Source organism: Littorina saxatilis, linkage group LG1 (genome assembly GCF_037325665.1).
Source record: "Littorina saxatilis isolate snail1 linkage group LG1, US_GU_Lsax_2.0, whole genome shotgun sequence".
NCBI classification, from domain to species: domain Eukaryota; kingdom Metazoa; phylum Mollusca; class Gastropoda; order Littorinimorpha; family Littorinidae; genus Littorina; species Littorina saxatilis.
The window spans coordinates 56,656,882-56,683,499 of NC_090245.1; the positions used below are offsets into that span (position 1 = coordinate 56,656,882).

General features: G+C 41.2%; 1 protein-coding gene and 2 long non-coding RNA genes across 3 annotated transcripts in view; 1 reads left to right on the plus strand and 2 right to left on the minus strand.

Annotated features, from left to right (window-relative positions):
- Nucleotides 1–14,050, minus strand: part of LOC138974866 (adenosine deaminase 2-like) — a 28,085-nt gene extending 14,035 nt beyond the window's left edge. Inside the window, exons 1-3 of the mRNA XM_070347594.1 lie at nt 13,755–14,050; nt 10,684–10,858; nt 8,960–9,106 (exon numbers count right to left, since the gene is read on the minus strand). Of these exons, the coding sequence (XP_070203695.1) occupies nt 8,960–9,106; nt 10,684–10,858; nt 13,755–13,901 (469 nt within the window). The 5' untranslated portion in view covers nt 13,902–14,050. The remainder of the gene's footprint in view (nt 1–8,959; nt 9,107–10,683; nt 10,859–13,754) is intronic.
- Nucleotides 2,551–4,474, minus strand: LOC138974878 (uncharacterized). Its single transcript, XR_011458423.1, has 2 exons — nt 4,270–4,474; nt 2,551–3,737 (listed from the first exon to the last, which is right to left on the minus strand). It is a non-coding gene; the product is annotated as an uncharacterized lncRNA (long non-coding RNA).
- On the plus strand, nt 4,517–7,069 carry LOC138974873 (uncharacterized). Its single transcript, XR_011458421.1, has 3 exons — nt 4,517–4,699; nt 5,259–5,356; nt 6,003–7,069. It is a non-coding gene; the product is annotated as an uncharacterized lncRNA (long non-coding RNA).
- Nucleotides 14,051–26,618: the final 12,568 nt, after the last annotated feature.

Genomic DNA, 26,618 nt, shown 5'->3' on the forward strand with positions numbered 1-26,618 from the left:
AAGCAACATACAAATCGAAAGCGAAACATGCAACATGTTAATTGAGGTTACACATGTAAAGTGATCGACGGTAAAATTCACACGATACCAACGTTTACACTAATGCTAATAATGATTATATGGTGTAAATGATGATGATGATGATGATGATGATGATGATGATGATGATGATCCCGTGATGATGATGATGATGATGATGATGGAAAATCGCAACATAAATTCCACATTATACATATAATAAAGAACATATTTGTGTAATTCATAAAGCTTTGCCAATTGTTGACAGCTACTTGCACGTGTTTAGACTAGTATAGCCATCTAGGTAGACATAAAATGATTATGCAGAGCTTGTTTAAAACTCTTTAATGAGGTTAATGATCGTATTACAGACGGAATGGAGTTCCACACCATAGCGCCAGAGAAGGCTTGACTAGTTTTGAACAAATCAATCCTGGGTATTGGTGGTAGAAAGTTGATAGACCCGTACCTTTCGGTGACTCTGTGAAATAGGTCCTGAATATATGATGGGCACTTCGCCATGATATACTTTACACATCATTACAGTCTTATTAAACTGTAACTGTTTAGCAAGCGGCAGGTAGTTTAGATTCTTTAACTTCAAATCAGGTGATAATTGTGGACCATTTAACATGATTTTAGCTGCCCGACGATGTAGAGAGTTTAACTTTTTCATGCGAATAGGCCTATCAGAGACGCCATCCCAAAGAGTTGATGCGTAATTAATATGGGATAAGATGTGAGCATGAAAAAATAGTTTTAGTGTTGCGATATCGACATATTGCTTTAACTTTGATAGCAGAAACGAGTCCTTGGATACTTTTTGACAAATATAATGTACATGTATGAGATTGCCATTTTAATTCTTGATCGACTATCACACCCAAAACACGATGTTCCGTTACCTGCTGAACAGGTTGTGATTCCAGAGAAAGATTTAACTTAAGAGGTCGTGACTGGGGGAGAGAGAGAGAGAGAGAGAGAGAGAGAGAGAGAGAGAGAGAGAGAGAGAGAGAGAGAGAGAGAGAGAGAGAGAGAGAGAGAGAGACAAACTGACAGAGACAGAGAGACTAGACAGAGATAGAGACAGAAACTATGACAGGGAGAAAGGCACAGAGAGACAGAGATAGAAAGACACAGCCGGTGATACAGGTAGACAGAGACAAGCAGAGACTCAGAGACAGAGAACCAAGACATACGGACAAGCAGACACGGAGAGACAAATAGAGATGGCACTTGTGTCCCAGCCAGCACCCCGATATCGGTCCGATATCGGACCGATATCGGATACGATATCGGGTCGATATCGGATTCCGATATCGGACCGATATCGGATTGCAAATCGGGTCGATATCGGACCGATATCGGATTACGACATCGGACCGATATCGGTCCGATATTGACCCGATATCGACCCGATATAGAGAATCGGTATCGGCCTCATATCAGATCCCGATATCGGCGCGATATCAAATCCCAATGTCAGATTGCAAATTGGGTTGATACCGGGTCGATATCGGATTACGACATTGGTCCGATATTGGTCCGATATCGGTCCGATATCGGTACGATATAGAGAATCGATATCGGCTTAATATCGGATCCCGATATCAGATCCCAATATCAGATTGCAAATCGGGTCGATATCGGACCGATATTGGATTACGACATCGGACCAATATCGGTCCGATATCGACCCGATATCGACCCGATATAGAGAATCGGTATCGGCCTCATATCAGATCCCGATATCGGCGCGATATCAAATCCCGATGTCAGATTGCAAATTGGGTTGATACCGGGTCGATATCGGATTACGACATTGGTCCGATATCGGTCCGATATCGGTCCAATATCGGTACGATATAGAGAATCGATATCGGCTTAATATCGGATCCCGATATCAGATCCCGATATCAGATTGCAAATCGGGTCGATATCATTTTGATATCGGATCCCGATATCGGACCGATATCGGATCCCGATATCGGACCGATATCGGATTGCAAATCGGGACGATATCGGGTCGATATCGGATTCCGACATTGGACTAATATTGGTCCGATATCGGTACGATATAGAGAATTGATATCGGCCTAACATCGGGAACCAATAATGGACCGATATCGGGAACCGATAAGGGTGGTGCCCTTCTATGGTGCCCTGGTGGTGCCCTTCCGTCAATTCCTTTAAGTTTCAGCTTTGCAACCATACTTCCCCCGGAACCTGAAAACTTTGGTTTCCTGGAAGCTGCCCGCAGAGTCGATGAAGCAAAACCAGCGAATAGTTGGCATTAATTATCTGATCATCTTTGAACCTCTGACTTTACTTCTTGACTAATGAAAACATGCTTCATGCTTGGCAATTGCTTTCGCACTTGTTCGTCTTTGACCTGCACTAAAACTTGCTGTAATCCGTAAATATTAGATTTCTGGCCCAAGAACAGAAGAAAATTTAAAAGGAGACAGAAATGATAAGATGAAGTAGTTGATAAACATTGTCACACAAGTACAAATGAAAGTGAGTCAAAGGCAGAATGAGAATAATTTAATAACCAACTGTATCATTGAAAACACATAAGTTACCAATGCAACATAAACAAATTACAACTATCAATTAAAATTCAACAGTTAATACAATTAATAACTGACCTTGTGATAAGATAACTCATCCACTGAAATGTCATCCACTCTGCTGCCAAAGGACGGGCTTGAACCCATGACTCACAGCACTGCAGAGCAGACCACTAACCAATGGGTCCCCACCGAATAATTATGGAGTGTCACGATTCATGTGACCCATCAAAGTCAAAGTATTTAATTCCATAAGGCGATAGCCCCCTTGGAATAGGGAAATAACAATAACTTCACAAAACGCATGAATCAAATGAACACAAAGGAGACGAGAAAATCGTCGCAAACGGATAACCAGTTATGAAATCAATTATAACTAAATAAGTCTTTCGATTTGCAACAAACAACGGACTGGTCACGCAACGGTTCTGTCCAGTCATGATAATCAAAACAAATGATTGTTACGCTCCAATTCTTCACAAGGGTGGAGAACGGGAAATGTTCAGACCATCTCTTTTATCCTCACGGTGCTTTCCTCGCTCATCCTCTGTAACATATCAGCTAGGTTAGACCATTGATGTTCTTTGTCTCCGTCATATCTGGCATCGTCTGTCACCTTCCGCCTATCAGCGTCACTCGCAACAACATCACTCCGCACCATACAGCCTGAATCTGACACTGTCAGCTGCGATTGAAAGTTGGAGACACACAACGTAGCACCACCGACGCACTTTTTCATGGCCGCCTTTGTCGAACTTCAAAAACGCAGTATCGCCATTGTTCAGTCGCCACAACAGTCGGTATTGAACGATGTCAGCCCATTCTCCGACATAATTGCACATAGCATTTGTTCCAAAACAGTAGGCCTAGGGAATCCTTGCAGAGGCATTATATCATATATATGTAGAGGCAAAATAACACAAAATGAAGAGAGAGTGAATCCGAGAGGCGTGTTCCTTGCTGGCTGTCAGCACATTAGCACTAATTTTATTTACCATCTTCATCTTAGTCCTCGTCCTCGTTTTCTGTGTTGATCTTCGACATCCTCTCACCATGTAGACGATCCGACAATCCTGTCAACCACTTCGCAAGCACCTGTTCGAATTGCTTGTTGTCGGTTTGAATATGGCGCTTCCTCACGGCCAGCTGCAGTAAAAAGATTAACCGTTATGAGTATGACGCAACAAGATGATGATCATATAAAATGTTGACATTGTATGAACATGTTTGTGCTTTCATAAGGAGACATGCTGTCTGCAAAACCTCCCTCACCTTTCATTTGTTCTTCACCATTTCTTCCATCACTGGCAGATTTATTTGTCTACATTCAATGTGTGTGTGTGTGTGTGTGTGTGTGTGTGTGTGTGTGTGTAGACAGGTATTTTTTATAAATCTGAAAGAATAAAAACTGTTTATTATGCACAACAGAACCATAAAACTTTAAAAGGATTCTTAGTTAAAATCACCATTTTATTTTTACAACAACAATAAAGAAAATCAGCAACCACCTAAACACACACAGTGACACAAACACACACAGTGACACACACACACACCTAAGAAACAAACACACTTTTTAGTCTCATATATTCCAAGAGAAAAAAATACATCAAGTCTCAATAATTAGCAAAACTATCTTCCAACGAATCCAAGTTCCATAGGCATAGGCGATACTCACTCAACGTTTTACGTGATGCATGATGATCGACTGTTTGGAACACTCTTGAAACCAGTCCAGTTCTGTCTTCCTCCTTCTGTCTTAGTATTGGACTGTCCAGTCAGGATCGTTTCTGATGTTGTATAACATAGTGCTCTAGCAACTGCCAGTTTTCAATCTTCCCAACGCATTTCGCCATTTGTTTACTCAGTAACTGCCGGACAAGTAATTCTGAGTGACCTCCCGTCGGGCCGCCAAGGGACAGTACTCTCGGACTTTTCTCTGTCGAATCGAACTCAAGAAAGTTTCTACTGTATTTTTACCGTTCACTCCTGCAACTTCAAAGCCAGTGTGTCTGCTGATATAAGATAACATGCTGCACTTCAGCATATATCAGGACTACACAATACAGATCTTATGACGCTGAGCGAATGGCAAATGGAACTTTCAGGTAATGTTACTTCACTGTGTGACTTGTGTTGTAAATTCATAATAATATTCATACATAAGTTCAGAATCCGTTGGCATTGTGATTGTTGACTTATTTTTGATGAGTCACCAATATCAAAGCAATATCATGCATAACGATTGGAAAGGTGAATTTATCTCTCTTTCTCTTTCTTTCCTGCCTTCTGTCTTTCTAGTTTCTTGCTCTGTCTGTCTTTCTCAGTTTCAGTCTCTCTGTCTGTTTCTCTCTCCCTGTCTTGTCTGTCTGTCTGTCTGTCTGTCTGTCTGTCTGTCTCTCTCTCTCTCTCTCTCTCTCTCTCTCTCTCTCTCTCTCTCTCACTGATATTTTATTTCTCTCTGTCAATCTGATAATTGCCACACATTTTCACACATTTGTTCAATCTCACAGCTTCTGGTCTAATCCATTACTGTACAGTAACATTTATAAGAGATCTCAGAGAGTTATTTTCGAAAATCGTCTTTTCAAAGACACTTAAAACAAGTTTTGATTGACCACTGTTCTCTACTGTAATGCAACTCACACATCAATGCTTTCATTGCAGGGTGGGAGGAATTACCATGAGGATACCAGAAAGCATTCACAGGGATGTAAACTACAAGTTACAACCCTGACAAGTGACATTCTGGCTTTTGAGGCCAAGTAAGTGTGTGTGTGTATGTGTGTGTGTGTTTGCAGGTAAAATCCACGTTAACGCTTGATGAATGTTCCAGCAGTCATATTATATTTATAACTGAAAATCATTTATGAGAGAAGGCAGTGTTGTTGTCAGGCTTCGGTCTGGGGTCATTAATACATGCTTATGACGCATTGTTCTAAATCTTGGCTGGTCGACCATCACATCAATTTCGACATAAAGAACTATAAGAGGTCTTCTGACAGAACAATTTGTTGTAGCCGGGACATCTGGACCTATACATATTTTTAGTCCAGGTCCAACTGACATATTATTGTCTTACTCTTACTCAGTCTTAGTCTTGGAAAAAACTTTGGGAAGGTGTTCTGTGTGTGTTGGGGGGAGGGGTTGTTATCCATGCCAGGCAGCATTGACTAAGAGCATTTCATTCAAACACAGAAGAATGCTATCAAAGTTAGCATATATATACACACAAGTAAATTCAACAAATATTGGCATAATGCAAAGACAATGTAAACCTTATTTACCTTCAGTTCTATATTTAGTAAAGAGCATTAACAAAGAAGACATAATTATAGTGTTTACACTGAAGTTCTCAAATCACACTGAATTCTTTATGTTTTAAGATTGTTGCATTCTCTGTCTTTGCAGGTGTCATAGCATTTGGAGCAGATCTTCAAAGTCTCCTATTGCAGACATGCCATCGTCTGCACTGGTTGTATCAACAACTTTTTCCAAGGCTGGTGCTGCAGATTTAAAAAGTATATATCGTCTGCTGCAAACTCAACATTAACAACTTCTCTGTCTGCTCCTGCTTCGAATTCAACAATTCTTGTTGTCTGGTGCTGCTGCAAAGTGAATGACTTCTTCGTTTGCTGCTGCAGGTTTAACAAGTATATCGTCTGCTGCAAATTTAACAACTTCTTTGTCTGCAGATGACGCTACAAATTCAACAACTTCTGTGTCTGCTCCTGCTTCAAATTCAACAATTCTTTTTATCTGCTGCTGCAAAGTGAATGACTTCTTCCTCTGCTGGTGGTGTTGCAAATAACCTCATCTTTCCTTGTGTCTCTGGCGTCATTCGGATACATATGTACAAGATACCTAGCTGTGCGAAGACTATTTTTTTTAAACCCAAAAGATGGAATAGAATTGGTAAATTTCTAGGTACAGAACCTAAAAGTGGGATACATGTATCCAAACTCACTTCCAGAAACTTTAGAACTGATTCAACTTCCGACATTTTTATCATGGTTTTATCGTGTGTGTTTTTTTAAATGTACAGTATATGTCATGGAAATGATGAATAAATGTTTAGAACATATTCTCACAACATATTTCTAATGGTTTTATTTATTTGTCTTTTGTTTTGTTTCATGTTAGCATGCACACTTCCTTCTTCTTCTTCTTCTGGATTCGTGGGATGAAACTCCCACGTACACTCGTGTTTTTGCACGAGTGGAATTTTACGTGTATGACCGTTTTTATCCCGCCATTAAGGCAGCCATACGCCGCTTTCGGAGGAAGCATGCTGGGTATTTTTGTGTTTCTATAACCCACCGAACTCTGACATGGATTACAGGATCTTTTCCGTGCGCACTTGGTCTTGCGAGATATCCGGTCAAATATGATATAGGACTTCTTGAATTTAAGTACATATATACATTACAACATCAGCAGACACAAACGACTAAGCTAAATTATCTTCAAATAAGAATAAAATTAAAAAACCAACCCAAAATAAAAATAAAATATTACTAATAAAATGTCTAATTATATTTTTTTGTGTGGTTCTTTTTATGTTTGCACTCAACATAAAAAACACACGTTTGAATAACTTGAATCTAACCATTATACAGTATTGTGCTTTTTATTTGGTAAAATTGACATTAGCCGTAAACGAAAATTAACTTTAATTTAACTTTATATTATGGTTTTGTTTTAATGAACGTTAATTTAATGTTAATTTAACGTTAAATTAACGTAAAAAGTGAACGTTTATCTTATGAGCAAACTTGGAATCCAATATCGGACCGATATCGGGCAGATATGGGATATCTTGGTCTGAGGGAAAAAAAATTCTAATAAAAAGTTTAATTATAGTTTTATTTTGGTTCTTTGTATCGGACCTATATCCAATATTGGCCCAATGTCGTAATCCTATATCGACCCGATTTGAAATCCGATATCGGTCCCATATTGGGATCCGATATCGACCCGATATCGTATCCCGATATCGGTCCGATATCGGTCCGATATCGGGGTGCTGGCTGGATATCTCGGACCAAGATATCCGATATCTGCCTGATATCGGTCGGATATTGGATTCCAAGTTTGCTCATCGGATTAACGTTAAATTAACGTCAACTTTATTGGCCCAATGTCGGAATCCAATATCGGTCCGATATCGACCCGATATCGTATCCGATATTGGTCTGATATCGGGCCAATATTGGTGTGATGGATGGGATTGTATTGGCGATGATGTGAAAACTTGGAATCCAATATCGGACCGATATCAGAATATCTTGGTCTGAGGAAAAAATAAAAAATCGCAATAAAAAGTTTAATTATAGTTTTATTTTGGTTCTTTTCATTTTCACACTCAACGTAAAAAAACACATGTTTAAATAATGTGAATCTAACCATTATATTATGCTTTTTATTTGGTAAAACTGACATTAGCCGTAAACATAAAATTAACTTTAATTTAACGTTATATCCGATATCGGTCCGATATCGGTCCGATATCGGATTCCAAGTTTGCTCATCAGATTAACATTAAATTAATGTTAACCTAATTAACGTAAAAAGTTAACATTAATTTAATGTTAATCTGCTGAGCAAACTTGGAATCCGATATCGGTCCGATATCGGTCCGATATCGGATTCCAAGTTTGCTCATCAGATTATCATTAAATTAATGTTAACTTAATTAACGTAAAAAGTTAACATTAATTTAACGTTAATCTGATGAGCAAACTTGGAATCCAATATCGGACCGATATCGGACCGATATCGGATATCTTGGTCCGAGATATCCGGTCAAATCCGATATCGGTCCGATATCGGTCCGATATCGGATTCCAAGTTTGCTCATCAGATTATCATTAAATTAATGTTAACTTAATTAACGTAAAAAGTTAACATTAATTTAATGTTAATCTGATGAGCAAACTTGGAATCCGATATCGGTCCGATATCGGTCCGATATCGGATTCCAAGTTTGCTCATCAGATTATCATTAAATTAATGTTAACTTAATTAACGTAAAAAGTTAACATTAATTTAACGTTAGTCTGATGAGCAAACTTGGAATCCAATATCGGACCGATATCGGACCGATATCGGATATCTTGGTCCGAGATATCCGGTCAAATCCGATATCGGACCGATATCGACCCGATATCGTGTGCTGACTGGGGTGCCTGTATGCATACTCGTACATATGTGTCTCCATGTTAGTTTATCTGTCTTCATGAACACAAACACAGATGCACACTCATGTTTTTGCCCATCCTCATACACAGCTAGTGATAAGCAAGTAAAAACAACATCATGCATATCACATTACTGCTGCACACCTCTAAATATTCAAATCCACTTACCTGGGTTGTGATGTGGAACGTGGAAAAAGTGGAAGAGTGGAAGACCATCTCCCGTTCTGCAGACGTAGCAGTGAGGGCGGTAAGTGACGTTTTGCACAAACCATTCAAGAGACACTGATGCTCCAAAATGGTTGTGAAGGTTCCCACCTGAAACACAAGTGTGTTGATTGATTGATTGATGGATGGATGGATTGATTGATTGATTGATTGATTGATTGATTGATTGATTGATTGATTGATTGATTGATAGAAAGATAGATTGATTGATAGATTGATTGATTGATTGATTGATTGAGTCATTCATTGTTGTCTGTCAAGCACGGTGATTATTTCCGGCCCCATTCTCAGATTAGTGCCGTTGGTTTCTCATATCATGTTCACTGGGACATTCATTGGCCAGGGCCGGACCAAATGAGTTGTAAGGGGGGGGGGGGGGTTCCTCCTTTTGGGGGGGGGCAAATCAGCGAAGTGGCGAAGCCACAAGCGCGCGCCTGCAAAACAGGCGCGCGAACTAGGGGGTACGGGGGCATGCTCCCCCGGAAAATGTTTGAAAAACGGTTAAAATCTGTGCAATCTGGTGCATTCTGGGCCTTGTTTTGAGGGTTAAGAGCAGCATTGTTTTGGTGCTAAAACTAGTAAAAGTCCTAGCCCCCTCCCCTCCCTCCCCCCCCAATAGAGACACACACAAAATTTATTTAAAAAAGAAAACAAACAAAAAAACACTCAAAGCAAGGTACATGCTTTTTTCAGGGGTGGGGTTCCGGAACCCCTGGAACCCCCCCCCCCCCCCCCCCCCTGGGTCCGGCCCTGTTGGCATTCGATGAACTGATTGTGACACATTAAAATTGCTCGTTTTAAGTTATTTCAAGCAGCGGCCTGCCTAATTGTGGCTGACCATTCCATGAAAGTTTGTTTCGAGTCGTCAGTAGGAGTTGGTTGCTTGTTTGTTTGTTTGTTTGTTTGTTTGTTCGTTTGTTTGTTCGTGTGTTCGTTTGTTAAGCATACACAAGTGAATTGCACAAATTATTGAGAGGCTCGTATTAAATGACGAACTAAAGATACGGTGTAATTAATTCTTCTATCTCTAAACTGTAATACTCGGCGTTGCTGAAAGGGCGCTCATAACAAACTAATGCCAAGAGACTTCCAATAAACGTCCCGGTGTAATTCTCCAGAGCTGTGCACAGGCGGAAGGCATCGTCCACTGGACTGCTACTATCACAGAAAGACTACTTTATGTGATAGTAGTAGTCCAGTGGACGATACCTTCCGCCTGTGAGCTGTGTAGGCTACCAGTGTTAACCACGTTACGAAGGTGATACTTCTTTACTTAACTGAGACATTTTAACCATAGAAATTGATTTAATTAATAAATATTGGTTGCATATCTATTGCCTATCCTTGGCCTGCAGACGGAGAAAGAATTAGACAGACTTGCACATTTTGTTTGTCTACGTTCAGTAAATTACATGCATTTCAAAGTACATCGCTCGCCGTAACATGGAAACCAGAGCATGTGACATGGATTTAAATACTTGAATGTCTGTATCATCATTATCTAACTGGAGTATTAATGGAAAAAAGTAAAGAAAATACATTCTACTTGCCATTTTATATACGTTATAATCATTTAAAGGACTGACATGCATGTCACAAAATGGTACCCAGCTCTGGGGAATGACCCAGATATGCGGTTCTGTGCATGACCGATGTTTTGTCCTGACCTTTAGGTAGCTGGCGAATAAAGTGAAACACGGGGCTGTTATCAATGAACGGACGAGCACGGAAGAAATGTAATTCGGGCGGGAAAGGAGTTCCCTCCCATAGGGACTGGTTTATCTCCCTTTGTTTCCACTGCATCAGCTTCTGGTTCACAAGTTCCTCCTTTTCATTCAGCACCTGCGATCAACACAAAGAGAAAAGAATAGAAAATAAGTACAGATAGGACAGATAAAGAAACATGAAAACCGCTACCAAAATGAAAAATCAGTCACCGTGACTTTATGTGGTAACACTGGCTTGTCCACCACTGAGTGGAAGGGTCCGAGTGGAAGTTAATTGTAAATGGAGACGGGCGCAATGGCTTGGTGGTAAGACGCCGGCCTCCAAAGCGGAAACTCGTGGGTTCGAATCCGACCCGGCCGCGCCTGGTAGGTTAGGTGGAGATTTTTCTTATCTCCCAGGTCAACGTACTCGTATGTGCAGACCTGCTAGTGCCTTATCCCCCTTCGAGTGTACACGCAAGCACAAGACCAAGTGCGCACGGAAAAGATCCTGTAATCCATGTCAGAGTTAGGTGGGTTATAAAAACACGAAAATACCCAGCATGCTTCCTCCAAAAAGCGGCGTATGGCTGCCTGAATGGCGGGGTAAAAACGGTCATACACGTAAAAATCCACTCGTGCAAAAACACGAGTGTACAAGGGAGTTTCAGCCCACGAACGCAGAAGAAGAAGAAGAAGAAGAATTGTAAATGGACAAAGAAAAGTTAAACAAGTCGCGTAAGGCGAAAATACAACATTTAGTCAATTAGCTGTCGAACTCACAGAATGAAACTGAACGCAATGCCATTTTTCAGCAAGACCGTATACTCGTAGCATCGTCAGTCCACCGCTCATGGCAAAGGCAGTGAAATTGACAAGAAGAGCGGGGTAGTAGTTGCGCTAAGAAGGATAGCACGCTTTTCTGTACCTCTCTTTGTTTTAACTTTCTGAGCGTGTTTTTAATCCAAACATATCATATCTATATGTTTTTGGAATCAGGAACCGACAAGGAATAAGAGGAAAGTGTTTTTAAATTGATTTCGACAATTTAATTTTGATAATAATTTTTATATATTTAATTTTCAGAGCTTGTTTTTAATCCAAATATAACATATTTATATGTTTTTGGAATGAGAAAATGATGGAAAATAAGATGAACGTAAATTTGGATCGTTTTATAAATTTTTATTTTTTTTTACAATTTTCCGATTTTTAATGACCAAAGTCATTAATTAATTTTTAAGCCACCAAGCTGAAATGCAATACCGAAGTCCGGGCTTCGTCGAAGATTACTTGACCAAAATTTCAACCAATTTGGTTGAAAAATGAGAGCGTGACAGTGCCGCCTCAACTTTCACGAAAAGCCGGATATGACGTCATCAAAGACATTTATCAAAAAAATGAAAAAAACGTTCGGGGATATCCCAGGAACTCTCATGTAAAATTTCATAAAGATCGGTCCAGTAGTTTAGTCTGAATCGCTCTACACACACACACAGACAGACAGACAGACACACAGACAGACACACACACATACACCACGACCCTCGTCTCGATTCCCCCCTCTACGTTAAAATATTTAGTCAAAACTTGACTAAATATAATAAAAATGAGGCACGTTTTAATCAGGATGTTACCAAACGTTTCTTATTTAAGAGCTTGGTTGGTTGGTTGGTTGGTTGTTTTGTTGGTCAGCCTGTCTGTGTGCGTGCGTGCGTGCCGGCTTGGCCGTGCTATGACAAGAATGAAGAATGTAGTCCATGACACAGCTACTGAGGGGGAAAAGTAGAACCCTATTCATCACCACTCACGGTAATTTTTCATGTTTGAGATTAATTTGATCCGACTCGATCTGAACCCTCTTTCATTACACAAATGGACAATTACTACTAATAAAACAATATTGTTGTGTCTGCAGGTGTCAACATGTGCGATATCAATAAACAGTTTTTCCTCCCTCTTCCGTTCATAATCAATATTCACTTCTTTTTATATTTAGTCAAGTTTTGACTAAATATTTTAACATCGAGGGGGAATCGAAACGAGGGTCGTGGTGTATGTGCGTGTGTGTGTCTGTCTGTCTGTGTGTGTGTGTGTGTGTGTGTGTGTGTGTGTGTGTGTAGAGCGATTCAGACTAAACTACTGGACCGATCTTTATGAAATTTGACATGAGAGTTCCTGGGTATGAAATCCCCGAACGTTTTTTTCATTTTTTTGATAAATGTCTTTAATGACGTCATATCCGGCTTTTCGTGAAAGTTGAGGCGGCACTGTCACGCCCTCATTTTTCAACCAAATTGGTTGAAAGTTTGGTCAAGTAATCTTCGACGAAGCCCGGACTTCGCTATTGCATTTCAGCTTGGTGGCTTAAAAATTAATTAATGACTTTGGTCATTAAAAATCTGAAAATTGTAAAAAAAAATAAAAATTTAGAAAACGATCCAAATTTACGTTCATCTTATTCTCCATCATATTCTGATTCCAAAAACATATAAATATGTTATATTTGGATTAAAAACAAGCTCTGAAAATTAAATATATAAAAATTATTATCAAAATTAAATTGTCGAAATCAATTTAAAAACACTTTCATCTTATTCCTTGTCGGTTCCTGATTCCAAAAACATATAGATATGATATGTTTGGATTAAAAACACGCTCAGAAAGTTAAAACAAAGAGAGGTACAGAAAAGCGTGCTATCCTTCTTAGCGCAACTACTACCCCGCTCTTCTTGTCAATTTCACTGCCTTTGCCATGAGCGGTGGACTGACGATGCTACGAGTATACGGTCTTGCTGAAAAATGGCATTGCGTTCAGTTTCATTCTGTGAGTTCGACAGCTACTTGACTAAATGTTGTATTTTCGCCTTACGCGACTTGTTTTTTTTTTTAAAGGAGAGTGATTTGAACCCTCATACAAATCGTGCAGTCAGAGACACGAGAACTCTAGTATACACAGACTGTATACAGTACTCGACAGAGTGTACTCTACGTACACGGTGTACTCCATATAGTCTGCGGTGCAGTTTTACCTGTTTAGCACCAAGCCTCATGGACCTCTGCAGCTGCAAAGCCTGTTGTCTGCGCTCCAGGTAGATGTCTGTGTTGAGTGCAACAATTGACCTCTCTGCTGCCACCATCAACACGGCGATCGTCAGATGCCATTGACAGAAATACATTTTCTAGTTGAAAAAAAAAGCTCCAGACGGACTATCGATTCACTGTTGTTGTTTTTATGCCAGCTGGGCTACATGTATCTTTATCCAGCAATGCAAAACTGAAAGACCTCTGGCAGGTACTACTGACTCGTTCACGAAGTGGTGTAGAATTCTCTGCACGTTTTTACTTCCCAATGATCACTTGGTCTACACACTGCATTTCTTTCTAATAGCACTGACACATGCCTATAACTTAATAAGGCTAAACCGTCGTTGAATGCAAGCAATTCACCCCGGTTACGGTCAGTTAGCGTAGGCCTATGTCAAACACGGCCGGCACAGGCGCCAGAAATGTCAGGTTTTGTTACAGTCTCCAGGCTAGGCTTTGCGATTGCAACAAACCAGAACAAAGACTTTGATATGTATGTATTTCGTTTTTTTTGCCGTAGGTCTGTTTGGTGGGACGTTCAGCTGCTATTTCCAATGCTTGTTTGTCTGGTCGCCTATTCAAATTATCTGAATCTCAGTGAGTCAGTGATGCTGATGTCCAACAAATTTCGCGTGTTGAATAATTAATTACGTTGGTCACAATTGACATATAACACCACTGACACACAGAAGAAGCAACAGTAACAAACACCAGCCCTGAAGGACGTTTATTACTGAGTGTTCCCGGGCACTAGTAGTTTGCCAGCTTTATACACAACAGTCTGCTTGTTAGCTGGAGCAGAACGACTGACCACTGAATCGAATCAAGTAATTTAACTTCAGTCAAGTTCTGACTGCTGAGCAAAGCTGGCTGTTTTCTAATTCTGGTATAGACAGTAACAAATTCCAGCACATCATGTTTGTTGTGTTCCCGTAGGGGTTTGCCAGCTACTTCAGTCTGGAGTAGAACGCCCGTCAGATTCTGATAACAAAAATGACCATTGGAAAATTTAAGTATGGAAAGAAATTAGATTTGGGTATTTTATTGGAATTAGAGTTAAATATTAGAAAGAAGTTTATGTTTTGTATCATATAAAGTTGATTATGTAATAAAGAAAAAGACCAAGGAAGAAGGATGCCTAAATTAAAAAAAATTAACAAATTCAGGCAAACAATATGGGTTGAAGCATCCTGCATGATTAACTGAGGTCAACCAACAACAAAAAAAAGGTAAAAAAAAAAAAAAAAAAAATAAAAATTGTTACATTATTCGGGGGTGGCCCACGTATAATGTAAGTTTATTTGTGGGCCGCCCCCGAATAATGTAACAATTGTTACATTTCACGGGGGCCGCCCCCGAATAAGCCCTTTTTTCAACTTAGAAAAAGTTAGACTTAGAGTTAGAGTTAGAAAAAGTGTAAAATAGCTCATTATAGTATTACAGTCTCGAGTTAGGTTGACTGACGGGTTTTTGATCACCAAGACTGTCCAGTATTTGTTACTGACTACCCGATGTCGACTGCGCGAAGTCTTTTTACTGAAAATGTAGTACTATAGCTACGTAAATCAAGTTTCGCGTGGTCAACTTCGCCCAATCAACGACATGCAAATAAATATTCAGGTTTCATAATCCTCTTAACTTAATTAGAAAGCACAATGTTTTGCATACGTTGATCCAAACAGTAACGTTTTATCTGACAAAGATACAGGGGCAGCACATACATAAGACAGTTTATGCAGCGGATCGGACAAGCCTTAATTTTGAGCTGAAAATATTTCCACCAGTTTCAGAACTTGTTACTAAAATTCATGTTCCACCACTTTCAATCACAGCAGATGAAAAAAATGTTAGTGTGAAATCTGAAAATACCTTTTTTTATCGGCTGTTAACATTTGTCCGAAACTAACGCACGCACGCACGCACACACACACACACACACACACACACTGTCACACACACACACACACACACACACACACACACACTCACTCAAACACACACACTTAAAACACTCACTCAAAATACGCACGTGCGCACACACGCACGCACACACACACAAACACGCCCACGCGCACACACACACACCGGGCATACACTCTCTCAGTCTATCTCTCTCTCTTTCTTCCTTTCTCTCTCTCTCTGTTTTGATCGGGTATTCTGTATCTCTTACTCTCAATCTATCCGCTGTCTCTGTCTATCTGTCTGCCTGCCTGCCTGCCTGCCTGCCTGCCTGCCTTTGTTCCTCTCTCTCTCTCTCTCTCTCTCTCTCTCTCTCTCTCTCTCTCTCTCTCTCTCTCTCTCTCTCTCTTTTTCTGTGCCTGATGTGGCACTGAGAAACTTTGAAAGCAAGTAATGAAAAACAGTTCTGCGATGTCGAAGATGGGCTGAAATGTGTGTCCGTAACCAAGGCAGCACTGTTGAACTTCCACTCGCGACAGTGTCGTGTTATGTCGTTAATGACCGTCTGCTGATTAAACCACCGATCTCTGGCTGGGTTGGGTCGTGATTTCCACTGAGAATAGAGACAAAAGCGTGTGCATTTTTCATTTAGATGAGAACTTCGTGCAATGCTGAAATCACTATATATTGCCGTAACTTTAGTGGATGAATCGGTGACACTATAATTACGCTTTACAATGAGGGGATGATTTGCATTCAACAAAACGAACCACTCGTGGAAATCGAATAGATTCAAATCATGATCACATGTGACAGGCTCAGAGACCACGCAGTATCAGTAGTAGCGATGTTCATGGTTTGTGTGACATATAATTCACTGAGGTAGGGAATAATCCATCTCTTTGGCTTCTTCATTTATTGAAATCGGGTTTATAGGCAGCAAGCATATAGGGTTGAACGCTGTACGGAGATACGCCAGAAAGCTTATGCACACTGGATACCTGAAAGCACAAAGTCATTCGAGGAGGTCATGAGAAATAAGATTTTACCGTTATTTCTATGATCACGCCACGCCGACTGAAGAAGTTTAACAGCAGTCAGCTGTATCAGTTAACATACATCAGTTAGCTGTTTGTGTAATAAACATCAGTTAGCTGTTTCAGTTAACATACATCAGTTAGCTGTTTCTGTAACAGACATCACGGTTAGCTGTTTCTGTAACATACATCAGTCAGCTGTTTCTGTAACATACATCAGTTAGCTGTTTCACTCAGCCAATGAGTAGGCACGAGCCAATGGTACCGGAAAGCACCGTGAAAACTGCAATGGCAACACTGAAATATTTAGTAGTACAATCCAGACGGACTATTGTGATTATCAAGTAAACCTTATTTCAGTCGACGCCACGCCCGTGTGGTCTTACATACACAAGTGACACCACTGACGGTGGCCACACACACACCAGTGACACTGACGGTGGCCACACACAAGCCTCGGCAAGGCGAAATTTAAACTAATTGGTTTTATGGCCCAATGACACAGTGAGTGACCGTAATGGCAACAACAAACACCATGAACACGTTCTGTTCATAGCTCTGGTCTTTCAAAAACCGCGACAACAACAGTTACAACTAGCAACACTGCAACAGATACCAGCAACGCTTCAGCAATAGCGGCAACAGTGACCAGCAACGCTACAACCATGACAACAAACACGAGAAAAGACAGCTGTCAAAGTAAGAATACTCTACTTCACAATTGACATTCACGGACAATGACAGTGTTTTGTTCAATCTCTACATCAGTCGCGGCTAGCAACACTACATTGATGGCAAACAACACTACGACAACAGCAACAGACACTGCTGCAACATACTGAAAAAGAGGCAGAGGACTTCTTCACGTTAATAAAACAGACGACGACTACATCATTCTGAACATGGTTCTGGCCTTTTAAGACAGCAATGTTACTTACCAGCAACGCTAAATCGATGGCAAACAACACTACAAGGATGGCAAACAACAGTGCAGCAATGACAGCTGCTGCAGCACAGCATGCTGAAGAAGAGGACTTTTTCATGGTCGTCTCTACAGACTACGACTACATCTTCTTCGTTCTGAACATGGTTCTGGCCTTTTAAGACAGCAACGTCACTTACCAGCAACGCTAAAACGATAGCCAACAACGCCACAACAATGGCAAACAACGCCACAACAATGTCAAACGACACTACAGCAATGACAGCCGCTACAACACAACGTGCTGGCAAAGAAGCACATGACTTCTTCACGATGGACCCGACAGCCCATGACTTGATCTTGTTCGTTCTGAACATGGTTCTGGCCTTGTCCATCCTGCTGGGCAACAGCTTGACCATCGCGGCCATCTGCAGGTTCCCGGAGCTCCGCACTCAGCCCAACCTCTACGTGCTCAACCTGGCCGTGGCCGACAGTGTGGTGGGTGTGGGCTGTTTCCACGTGGCCTTGACCTACATTCCTTTTTCACGTGAAACTCTGAGCGACGGTTCGGCCTACATATGCACCGTGATCTTCGTCCTGACCTTCATCAGGTATTGACGTGTGGTCTTATGTTCTACTCTCTGTCCGTCTGCCTTTCTGTCTCTATGTCTTTTTCTCTGTCTCTGAGTATGTCTCTCTCTCTGTCTTCCGCCCCCCCCCCCCCCCCCCCTTTCTCTCGCTGCCGAGACTTACACAACACATTTTCTGTTTGTGACCCATACACGAACGTATCGTATCGTATCGTACTGTACCGTATTGCATTGTATCGTATTCTATTGTATCGTATTGTATTGTATTGTATTGTATTATATTATATTGCATGACTTCCCTTCTTTGTCTCTGTTATTCTAGTGAGAAAATATCCAGCGATATTTCTCCGTAGGCCTAAATTTCGGCCTTGACTTAGGCAAAATAACTTGCGCAGCCGCAGTGACATGTAAATGGAAAACTTGAACGAAATATACTGCTGCAGCACGTGGGTAGCACCCGCACAACGTTATCACTTAACGTTTATTTCGTGCGTAGTGTTCTTCTTCTTCAGCGTTCCAGCGTAGTGTTAAATTGCGCCGCCTTGCCAAGACTGACACAAAATATAGTTCTACAACTTCTCCTTACTTTGGTCATGCCATATATACGTTACAGCTCCGAATCATTCATGGTATCGCGTGGTATTTTGTCTCGACGGGGTGAATGAATATAATGAAGTCACTCTCGGCAGAGCCTCGAGTGACGTCATCAGATTCATTGACCCAGTCTCGACAAAATACCACGCGATATCATGGATGGACGGAGCTGTAACTTATACGTATCGTATCGTATCGTATTGTATCGTATCGTATCGTATCGTATCGTATCGTATCGTATCGTATCGTATCGTGTCGTATCGTGTCGTCAGTGTCGTGTCGTATTGTATTGTATTGTATTGTATTGTATTGTATCGTATCGTATCGTATTGTTGAGGAGACGAGTATTGTATTGTATTGTACTGTACGGTAATGTACTGAACTGTACTTCATTGTATTGTACTGTATTCAACTCTATTCCATTCCATTGTCTCAGCTGCTGCGAGTCGTTGCTGACGCTGCTGGTGATGGCGGTGGACAGAATGGTGTACGTGGTGTACCCGTACCGCTACCCGGCCTTGTTCACCGAAACACGAACCAGGGTCTTCATCGGGCTGTCCTGGCTCGTCTCGCTGCTGTCGGGTGCCCTACCCGCCTACTACAACAGTCAAGTCAGCTTGTGCGGCTCAAACACGCGACTGACACTGACCTACTTCAGGCTGACTCTGCCCATTCAGGTCCTGGGGGTGCTAGTGTTGACCAGTCTCTGCTACGTCAAGATCGCCACTGTTGCTTGCCGCCAGAGGAAGAAGATTGCCAGAGAGCTGCGTGTGGTTCAGCTTCAAGGACAGCCACAACAAGAGGACGAGAGGTTATGGAGAACCTTTTCGTCGTCGTCTTCGTATCAGCCCCCATGTTGGCCGGACGGGCATGCAACAGCACCAACACCATCCGTAAACTCGGAAACGAACAACGAGATGGACGTGCTTGAACAAGGTGCGGAACAGCAACTCTCCCGATCTGGGGTTAATCCTGCCCATGCTGTACCCTTGAATTCTCCATCTCGCGCACCGCTCAGAAGCACCGGATTAACGGTCAGCAACCGGTCTGATCGTTCTGGACTGCAGTCTGTGTTGCTGTTTGTAATCGTCAACTGTGTGTTTGCTCTGTGCTACCTGCCTTTCGTGGTGAACTGTTTGTTGCTGAACGTGGTGCACATTTCGGACGAAGTCAGCGGCTACCTTCTGTTCTTGGCTCTGTCAAACTCAGCCATGAACGTGGTTATCCTACCCCGCAGGAGCAAGCAGTTTGCACGTGCTTACCGCACGATGCTTCAACAACTTTGTTCATTCTGCTGCTGTCGTCATCTTTGGGACCCTTGATATGGCGCTCCATGACTACTGTCAATCTTCTCAATGACTACTCCCAATATACTCCATGACTACTGTCAATCTTCTCAATGACTACTCCCAATATACTCCATGACTACTGTCAATCTTCTCAATGACTACTCCCAATATACTCCATGACTACTGTCAATCTTCTCAATGACTACTCCCAATATACTCCATGACTACTGTCAATCTTCTCAATGACTACTCCCAATATACTCCATGACTACTGTCAATCTTCTCAATGACTACTCCCAATATACTCCATGATTAAAATCATGTTTTTGTCAGCAACAAGTACCAGAATGGTCCATGTCGTTGATTGCAGACGACGGTTCCCTTTCCGCATGAAGCCACGGAAATAACCGAACATTGAAAAACCCACGGACATGTATTACGGAGAAAACTCGAGATAACCGGATGTTTAGCATTACGTCAATATGCTAGGAATCATTTGAGTACGTCATGACGTATCATGCTTGCCTAGTATATTGTATGTTCGAAAGTCTGACTTCTGTTTGGGAATTCGCGTGGTGAAGACTGCGGTAAATCTGTAGATGATAAGAGAACAAGGATTGTCTCAGAAGAAACGACTAAATGTTTCAGACCGGTAACTTCATTTCAACATTGCACCATACAATGGGCGTTCTATGTGACAGGAGAGTTTGCTGATTTTGTGTTAAACATTGGAGAGATCGTCTGCTAGAATCAGAGATAGGTCGCTTCACATTGCAGCTTCTGGAAATTTGCAAGGTTTGTTGTCTGTTAAAGAACTGGATTTTACACGTAATGTATGTCATGTACAGTAAGCAACAACAAAAACACACACAAAGCAAATGGCATCGTCTGTCGACTAGTCACAGAAACAAACCTGGCGAGGTATGCGTGTAACCATGCGTCTGTGTTATCGACAATATGCTTTTGGATATTGAGTAAAATGGCCAACTTCCGCCGCATTATGCTTTGATGATCGGAAGAGACCATCCAATCACAGCCCCCGAATTCCCCCACGTGTTCATCAGAATAGCAATATTTACAAGCTATTGTGTTTTCAGCGTAGCAATAGGGCCCGATATTTAGACGAGACAAGTATAATGCCGACGAGTCGAAGACGAGTCGCATTATACTTGTTCGAGTCTAAATATCGGACCCAGGTATTGCTACGATGAAAACACAATAGCGTTTATATAGCTATTCTGACATTAAATGCTGTGTTAAAATCATGTTTTTGTCAGCAACAAGTACCAGAATGGTCCATGTCGCTAATTGCAGACGACGGTTCCCTTTCCGCATGAAGCCACGGAAATAACCGAACATTGAAAAACCCACGGACATGTATTACGGAGAAAACTCGAGATAACCGGATGTTTAGCATTACGTCAATATGCTAGGAATCATATGACGTATCATGCTTGCCTACGTATATTGTATGTTCGAAAGTCTGACTTCTGTTGGGAATTCGCGTGGTGAAGACTGCGGTAAATCTGTAGATAATAAGAGAACAAGGATTGTCTCAAAAGAAACGACTAAATGTTTCAGACCGGTAACTTCATTTCAACATTGCACTATACAATGGACGTTCTATGTGACAGGAGAGTTTGCTGATTTTGTGTTAAACATTGGAGAGATGATCAGATCGTCTGCTAGAATCAGAGATAGGTCGCTTCAGATTGCAGCTTCTGGAAATGTGCAAGGTTTGTTGCCTGTTAAAGAACTGGATTTTACACGTAATGTATGTCATGTACAGTAAGCAACAACAAAAACACACACAAAGCAAATGGCATCGTCTGTCGGCTAGTCACAGAAACAAACCTGGCGAGGTAGGCCTATGCGTGTACTTTATACACGTGGAAGAAACCGGAACCATGCGTCTTTGTTTACGACAATATGCTTTTGGATATTGAGTAAAATGGCCGACTTCCGTAGCATTATGCTTTGATGATCGGAAGAGACCATCCAATCACAGCCCCCGAATTCCCCCACGTGTTCATCAGAATAGCTATATAATTATACTGATATAGACTGTGTAGTTCAAATGACGTCACTATTTATTTGTTTATTTACGGAATAATTCTTCAAAAATCAGTCGTTATGAACGATCTATGGTGTTTGAGATTTAAATGAAGTCTCGATCAAAAATCCATGTCCCACCCCCATATTACCAAGGGCGGCTGCTTGACCCGTTAAGGTCAACACTTGTTTTACCAATGAATACAGTGTTGGATCTAGGAAGGGGGGGGGGGGGGCAGGGGGGGGGGGGGGGTGTCCTGTGATCCGGAAGCCTCCCCCCCCTTGCCCGGGAAGTGGAAATTTTTTTCCCAAGGCGAGATCCTAAATATCCCTTGCAAATGCTAAATTTCAAGAGGATATTGGGGACAAGACCCAACGCCTACCCAGCCCCTGTGCCCCTGCCTCATGTTGAAAGCCTCTTCCTCTCATACACTATAGTCCCTAAATGTTCATCTTTTGTAATCATATCGAATACGAATACGAATACGAATACTTTATTATCTCATACAGAGAAATTTCAGTGTGGTGCACATTAAAAGACAAAACAAATAATAAGACAACAGATAAAAATACCATACAAAGCATACTACACTCGCGCACGCATATGTACACTAACAGGAATAGTAACATGATTCCAAATAGGTTAAAAGTTTAACGCTAAAAACTATCATTATCACAGGACTAGATATGTCATTGAACAATATTTATCACAGGACTAGTCATTCGAGGGTTATCACACTCATTCATCACAGAAATCAGTGCATATGTTCACCGGCACACATACTAGTTTTAATTAACTTAGGTATTTAAAAAGCCAATTGACTTTGGAATAAAACTGTTCTTAGTTCTGAGCGTGCGGAATCTGGGAGTGCGGAGGCGACGTCCTGAGGGCAGGACCTCAAAGTGGTGAGCGAGCACATGACTACTATCCTGGATGATGCAACGGGCCTTTCGCACCACACGTCGTTCATACAGCACAGTCAATCCTTCCTGTCTCACCCCCACAATCTTACCACATGTGTTCACCACCCGCCCAAGCACATTCTTACTCTTCACACACAGACCTCCATACCAGCAGATGAAAGAGAAAGTGAGAATGGATTCAATGAATGAAGTATAGAATGTTTGGAGGATGCGGCTGTTGATGTTCAGACTTCTGAGCTTTTGTAAGCAGTAGATTCTTGACTGACACTTCTTGTGGATAGCTTTAGTGTTTGAGGAGAAATTTAGTTTGTTGTCAATGACTGTTCCGAGATATTTGTATTCAGTCACTCGCTCAACTTTCACACCATCTATGTACAAATCTGAAACTGTAGCTGTGTTATCTGGCGCACCCGGCGATACATTGTTATGAACGGAAAATTAAATTTATAATGTTTGAGATCAAGGTCATCCCCGGGAGGGCTTGCCTATTTTTAAAAATTATATGATTATTTTGGACTGTAACGTTAAATCAAAACACCCTTAACATTAGCTTTGTCCACATACATACAGGAACTCAAAAATCCTGGCAGCTTATGTTTGTTAATGAATTAATGTTGTAGTGTACGCCCATGTCACTCTGCGATTTCTTTTTCAGCAATGTGAGGACAGACCTCTGATGGTTTGAACGGAAAGGAGTGTACCCTTAAATCTCGAGGCATGCAGTATGGTTTTGTGAGTGTGTGTGTGTGTGTGTGTGTGTGACTGTGTGTGAGTGTGTGTGTGTGTGTGTGTGTGTGCCAGTGTGGTTATTTGTGTGTTGGTGTGTGCGCGCGCGTGTGTGTGTTTTGTGTGTGTGTGTGTGTGACGGTGTTTGTGTGGTTGTTTGTGTGTTTGTGTGTGTGTGTGTGTACCCGTATATCTCTCTCTCTCTCGCTCCCGTCTCTCTCTCTCCCTCTCGCTCTCGCTCTCTCTCTGTCTGTCTGTCTGTCTGTCTGTCTGTCTGTCTGTCTGTCTCTCTCTCTCTCTCTCTCTCTCTCTCTCTCTCTCTCTCTCTCTGCGTCTGGCCGGTCCCTGTGAAAAATTACAACCTACACTGCACATTTATATTTTTACTTTTTGCACTCAGAAACTCTGTGAAAGTTATAGTTCCTACTCACTCCTCTTCAAACCATGATTCATGAAGCGTTGACAACTCACTCTGTTGCTTTAACCTGTACAGAGTCACTGAAGTGCACCAGCTAATAGACAACCCTTCTTTGCTGGGTATCAGCGGAGGGTCAGTCAACAGGCATGCAAGGTGCTTATTGATAGCAGACCGAAACCTGGTTAAGCTCCATTCCATTGTGCGACTTTTAAACGACCCGTAAGAGTATTTATCGTACGCACATTACGCTATCGTGTGGGCTGAGAGTTATACAAAACAAAATTGTAGGCCTACCTCACTTTTGAGTCAGTGTTTTCATTGGTACAGCAGCAGGGGGGATATACATATATATATATATATATATATATATATATATATATATATATATATATATATATATATATATATATATATATATGATCCCCGCTGATGTGTATAAATTACCTCCCCCACCTCCTCCCATCTCCTTAACGCTTGTTTTATTGGTCGTTTCATCTACTGACATAGTACCGGTATTGGTGTGATATCATGCATTGATAATAATAATAATGATAATAACTGGAAAATTTTAAGTGCCTAACCTATGGCTCTAGGCCCTTCACAAAAGAGCATACACAGAATAGAACAATTAAATGTACAACCTACATAAAATAGTTAACCATACGGACAAAAATTACCACATGTACTGTTCACACAATATTCATATGTATACAACTCTCCTGTGTTCACTTTCAAGTGAATAACTATCGTTCTGATATCATTTTAAAGTGAAGCTAAAGAAACCTGGTATCGGCACTGCTGTGCATCTCCTATGATCTCAATGGTATCAAGGCACGGGTCATAGAGATCAATTTAGATCTAGATCTATTTCCGGTTGTGTTATTTTCCTTCCACCATTCCTCGATGGAAAAGAGTTCGTGTTGTTTTTGTTTTAATTTTTGTCTTTGTCGTTGATCATTGTATACACAAATTACACAAACGTCATCTTGTGAGGGACCAAAAAATATTGAAACTCTCGGATGATTTTTTTGTGTGGTATCAACCTCGACCTACGGTCTCGGTTGATACCACAAAAAAATCATCCTCGAGTTTCAATATTTTTCGGTCCCTCACTCGATGACGTTGTGTAATCTCTATATGCTATACACACTATATATATATACACACACTAGATGATTACCCGCTTCGCCGGGTACTGGCTTCGCCGGGAAGAAGTAGAGCCGAATACCAGGCTGCGCCTGGGACCCGGCTTTGCCGGGTGTACGCCGGCTTTGCCGGCGCACGAAGGAAAGGAGATAAACGCGCAAAACACTGGAGACCTTCTAAAAATAGTAACGTGCAGTGACCTTCTAAAAATAGTAACGGAATGGGAATATCCGCGCGCCATACGAAGGAAGGGAGGTAAACGCTGAAAACACTGGAGAAGATGAGGAAGAGTTACTGGTAGTGGATCCAGACAAACAAAAAAAAAAATCGGTTCAGCGCTGCGCGCTGAGAGCACGTGTTGAAATATCTCATCGACCAGGTTGTGTCCCGGGTATAGGTCCAATTCATTCTTCTTACTCAGCGTGACGTTATCAAATGGATCGGCTAGCTTCAGCCCTAAGGGGCACAACTCCGCTCATACTTTCTTCGCGCCGCCATATTGGATGCCTTCTTTGTTAGTTTTCTTCATTGCACTCTTGTTCTTTTTGCGTATTTCACTGTGTATACAGACAAAATGAAGAAAACTGTGCATGCATGAGTCCAAAGGGGATCTGCCTTTTTAACACAACAGCACAACATAACAAGTCGCGTAAGGCGAAAATACAATATTTAGTCAAGTAGCGGCTGTCGAACTCACAGAATGAAACTGAACGCAATGCCATTTTTCAGCAAGACCGTATACTCGTAGCATCGTCAGTCCACCGCTCATGGCAAAGGCAGTGAAATTGACAAGAAGAGCGGGGTAGTAGTTGCGCTAAGAAGGATAGCACGCTTTTCTGTACCTCTCTTTGTTTTAACTTTCTGAGCGTGTTTTTAATCCAAACATATCATATCTATATGTTTTTGGAATCAGGAACCGACAAGGAATAAGATGAAAGTGTTTTTAAATTGATTTGGACAATTTAGTTTTGATAATAATTTTTATATATTTAATTTTCAGAGCTTGTTTTTAATCCGAATATAACATATTTATATGTTTTTGGAATCAGCAAATGATGGAGAATAAGATAAATGTAAATTTGGATCGTTTTATAAATTTTTTTTTTTTTTACAATTTTCAGATTTTTAATGACCGAAGTCATTAATTAATTTTTAAGCCACCAAGCTGAAATGCAATACCGAATTCCGGGCTTCGTCGAAGATTACTTGACC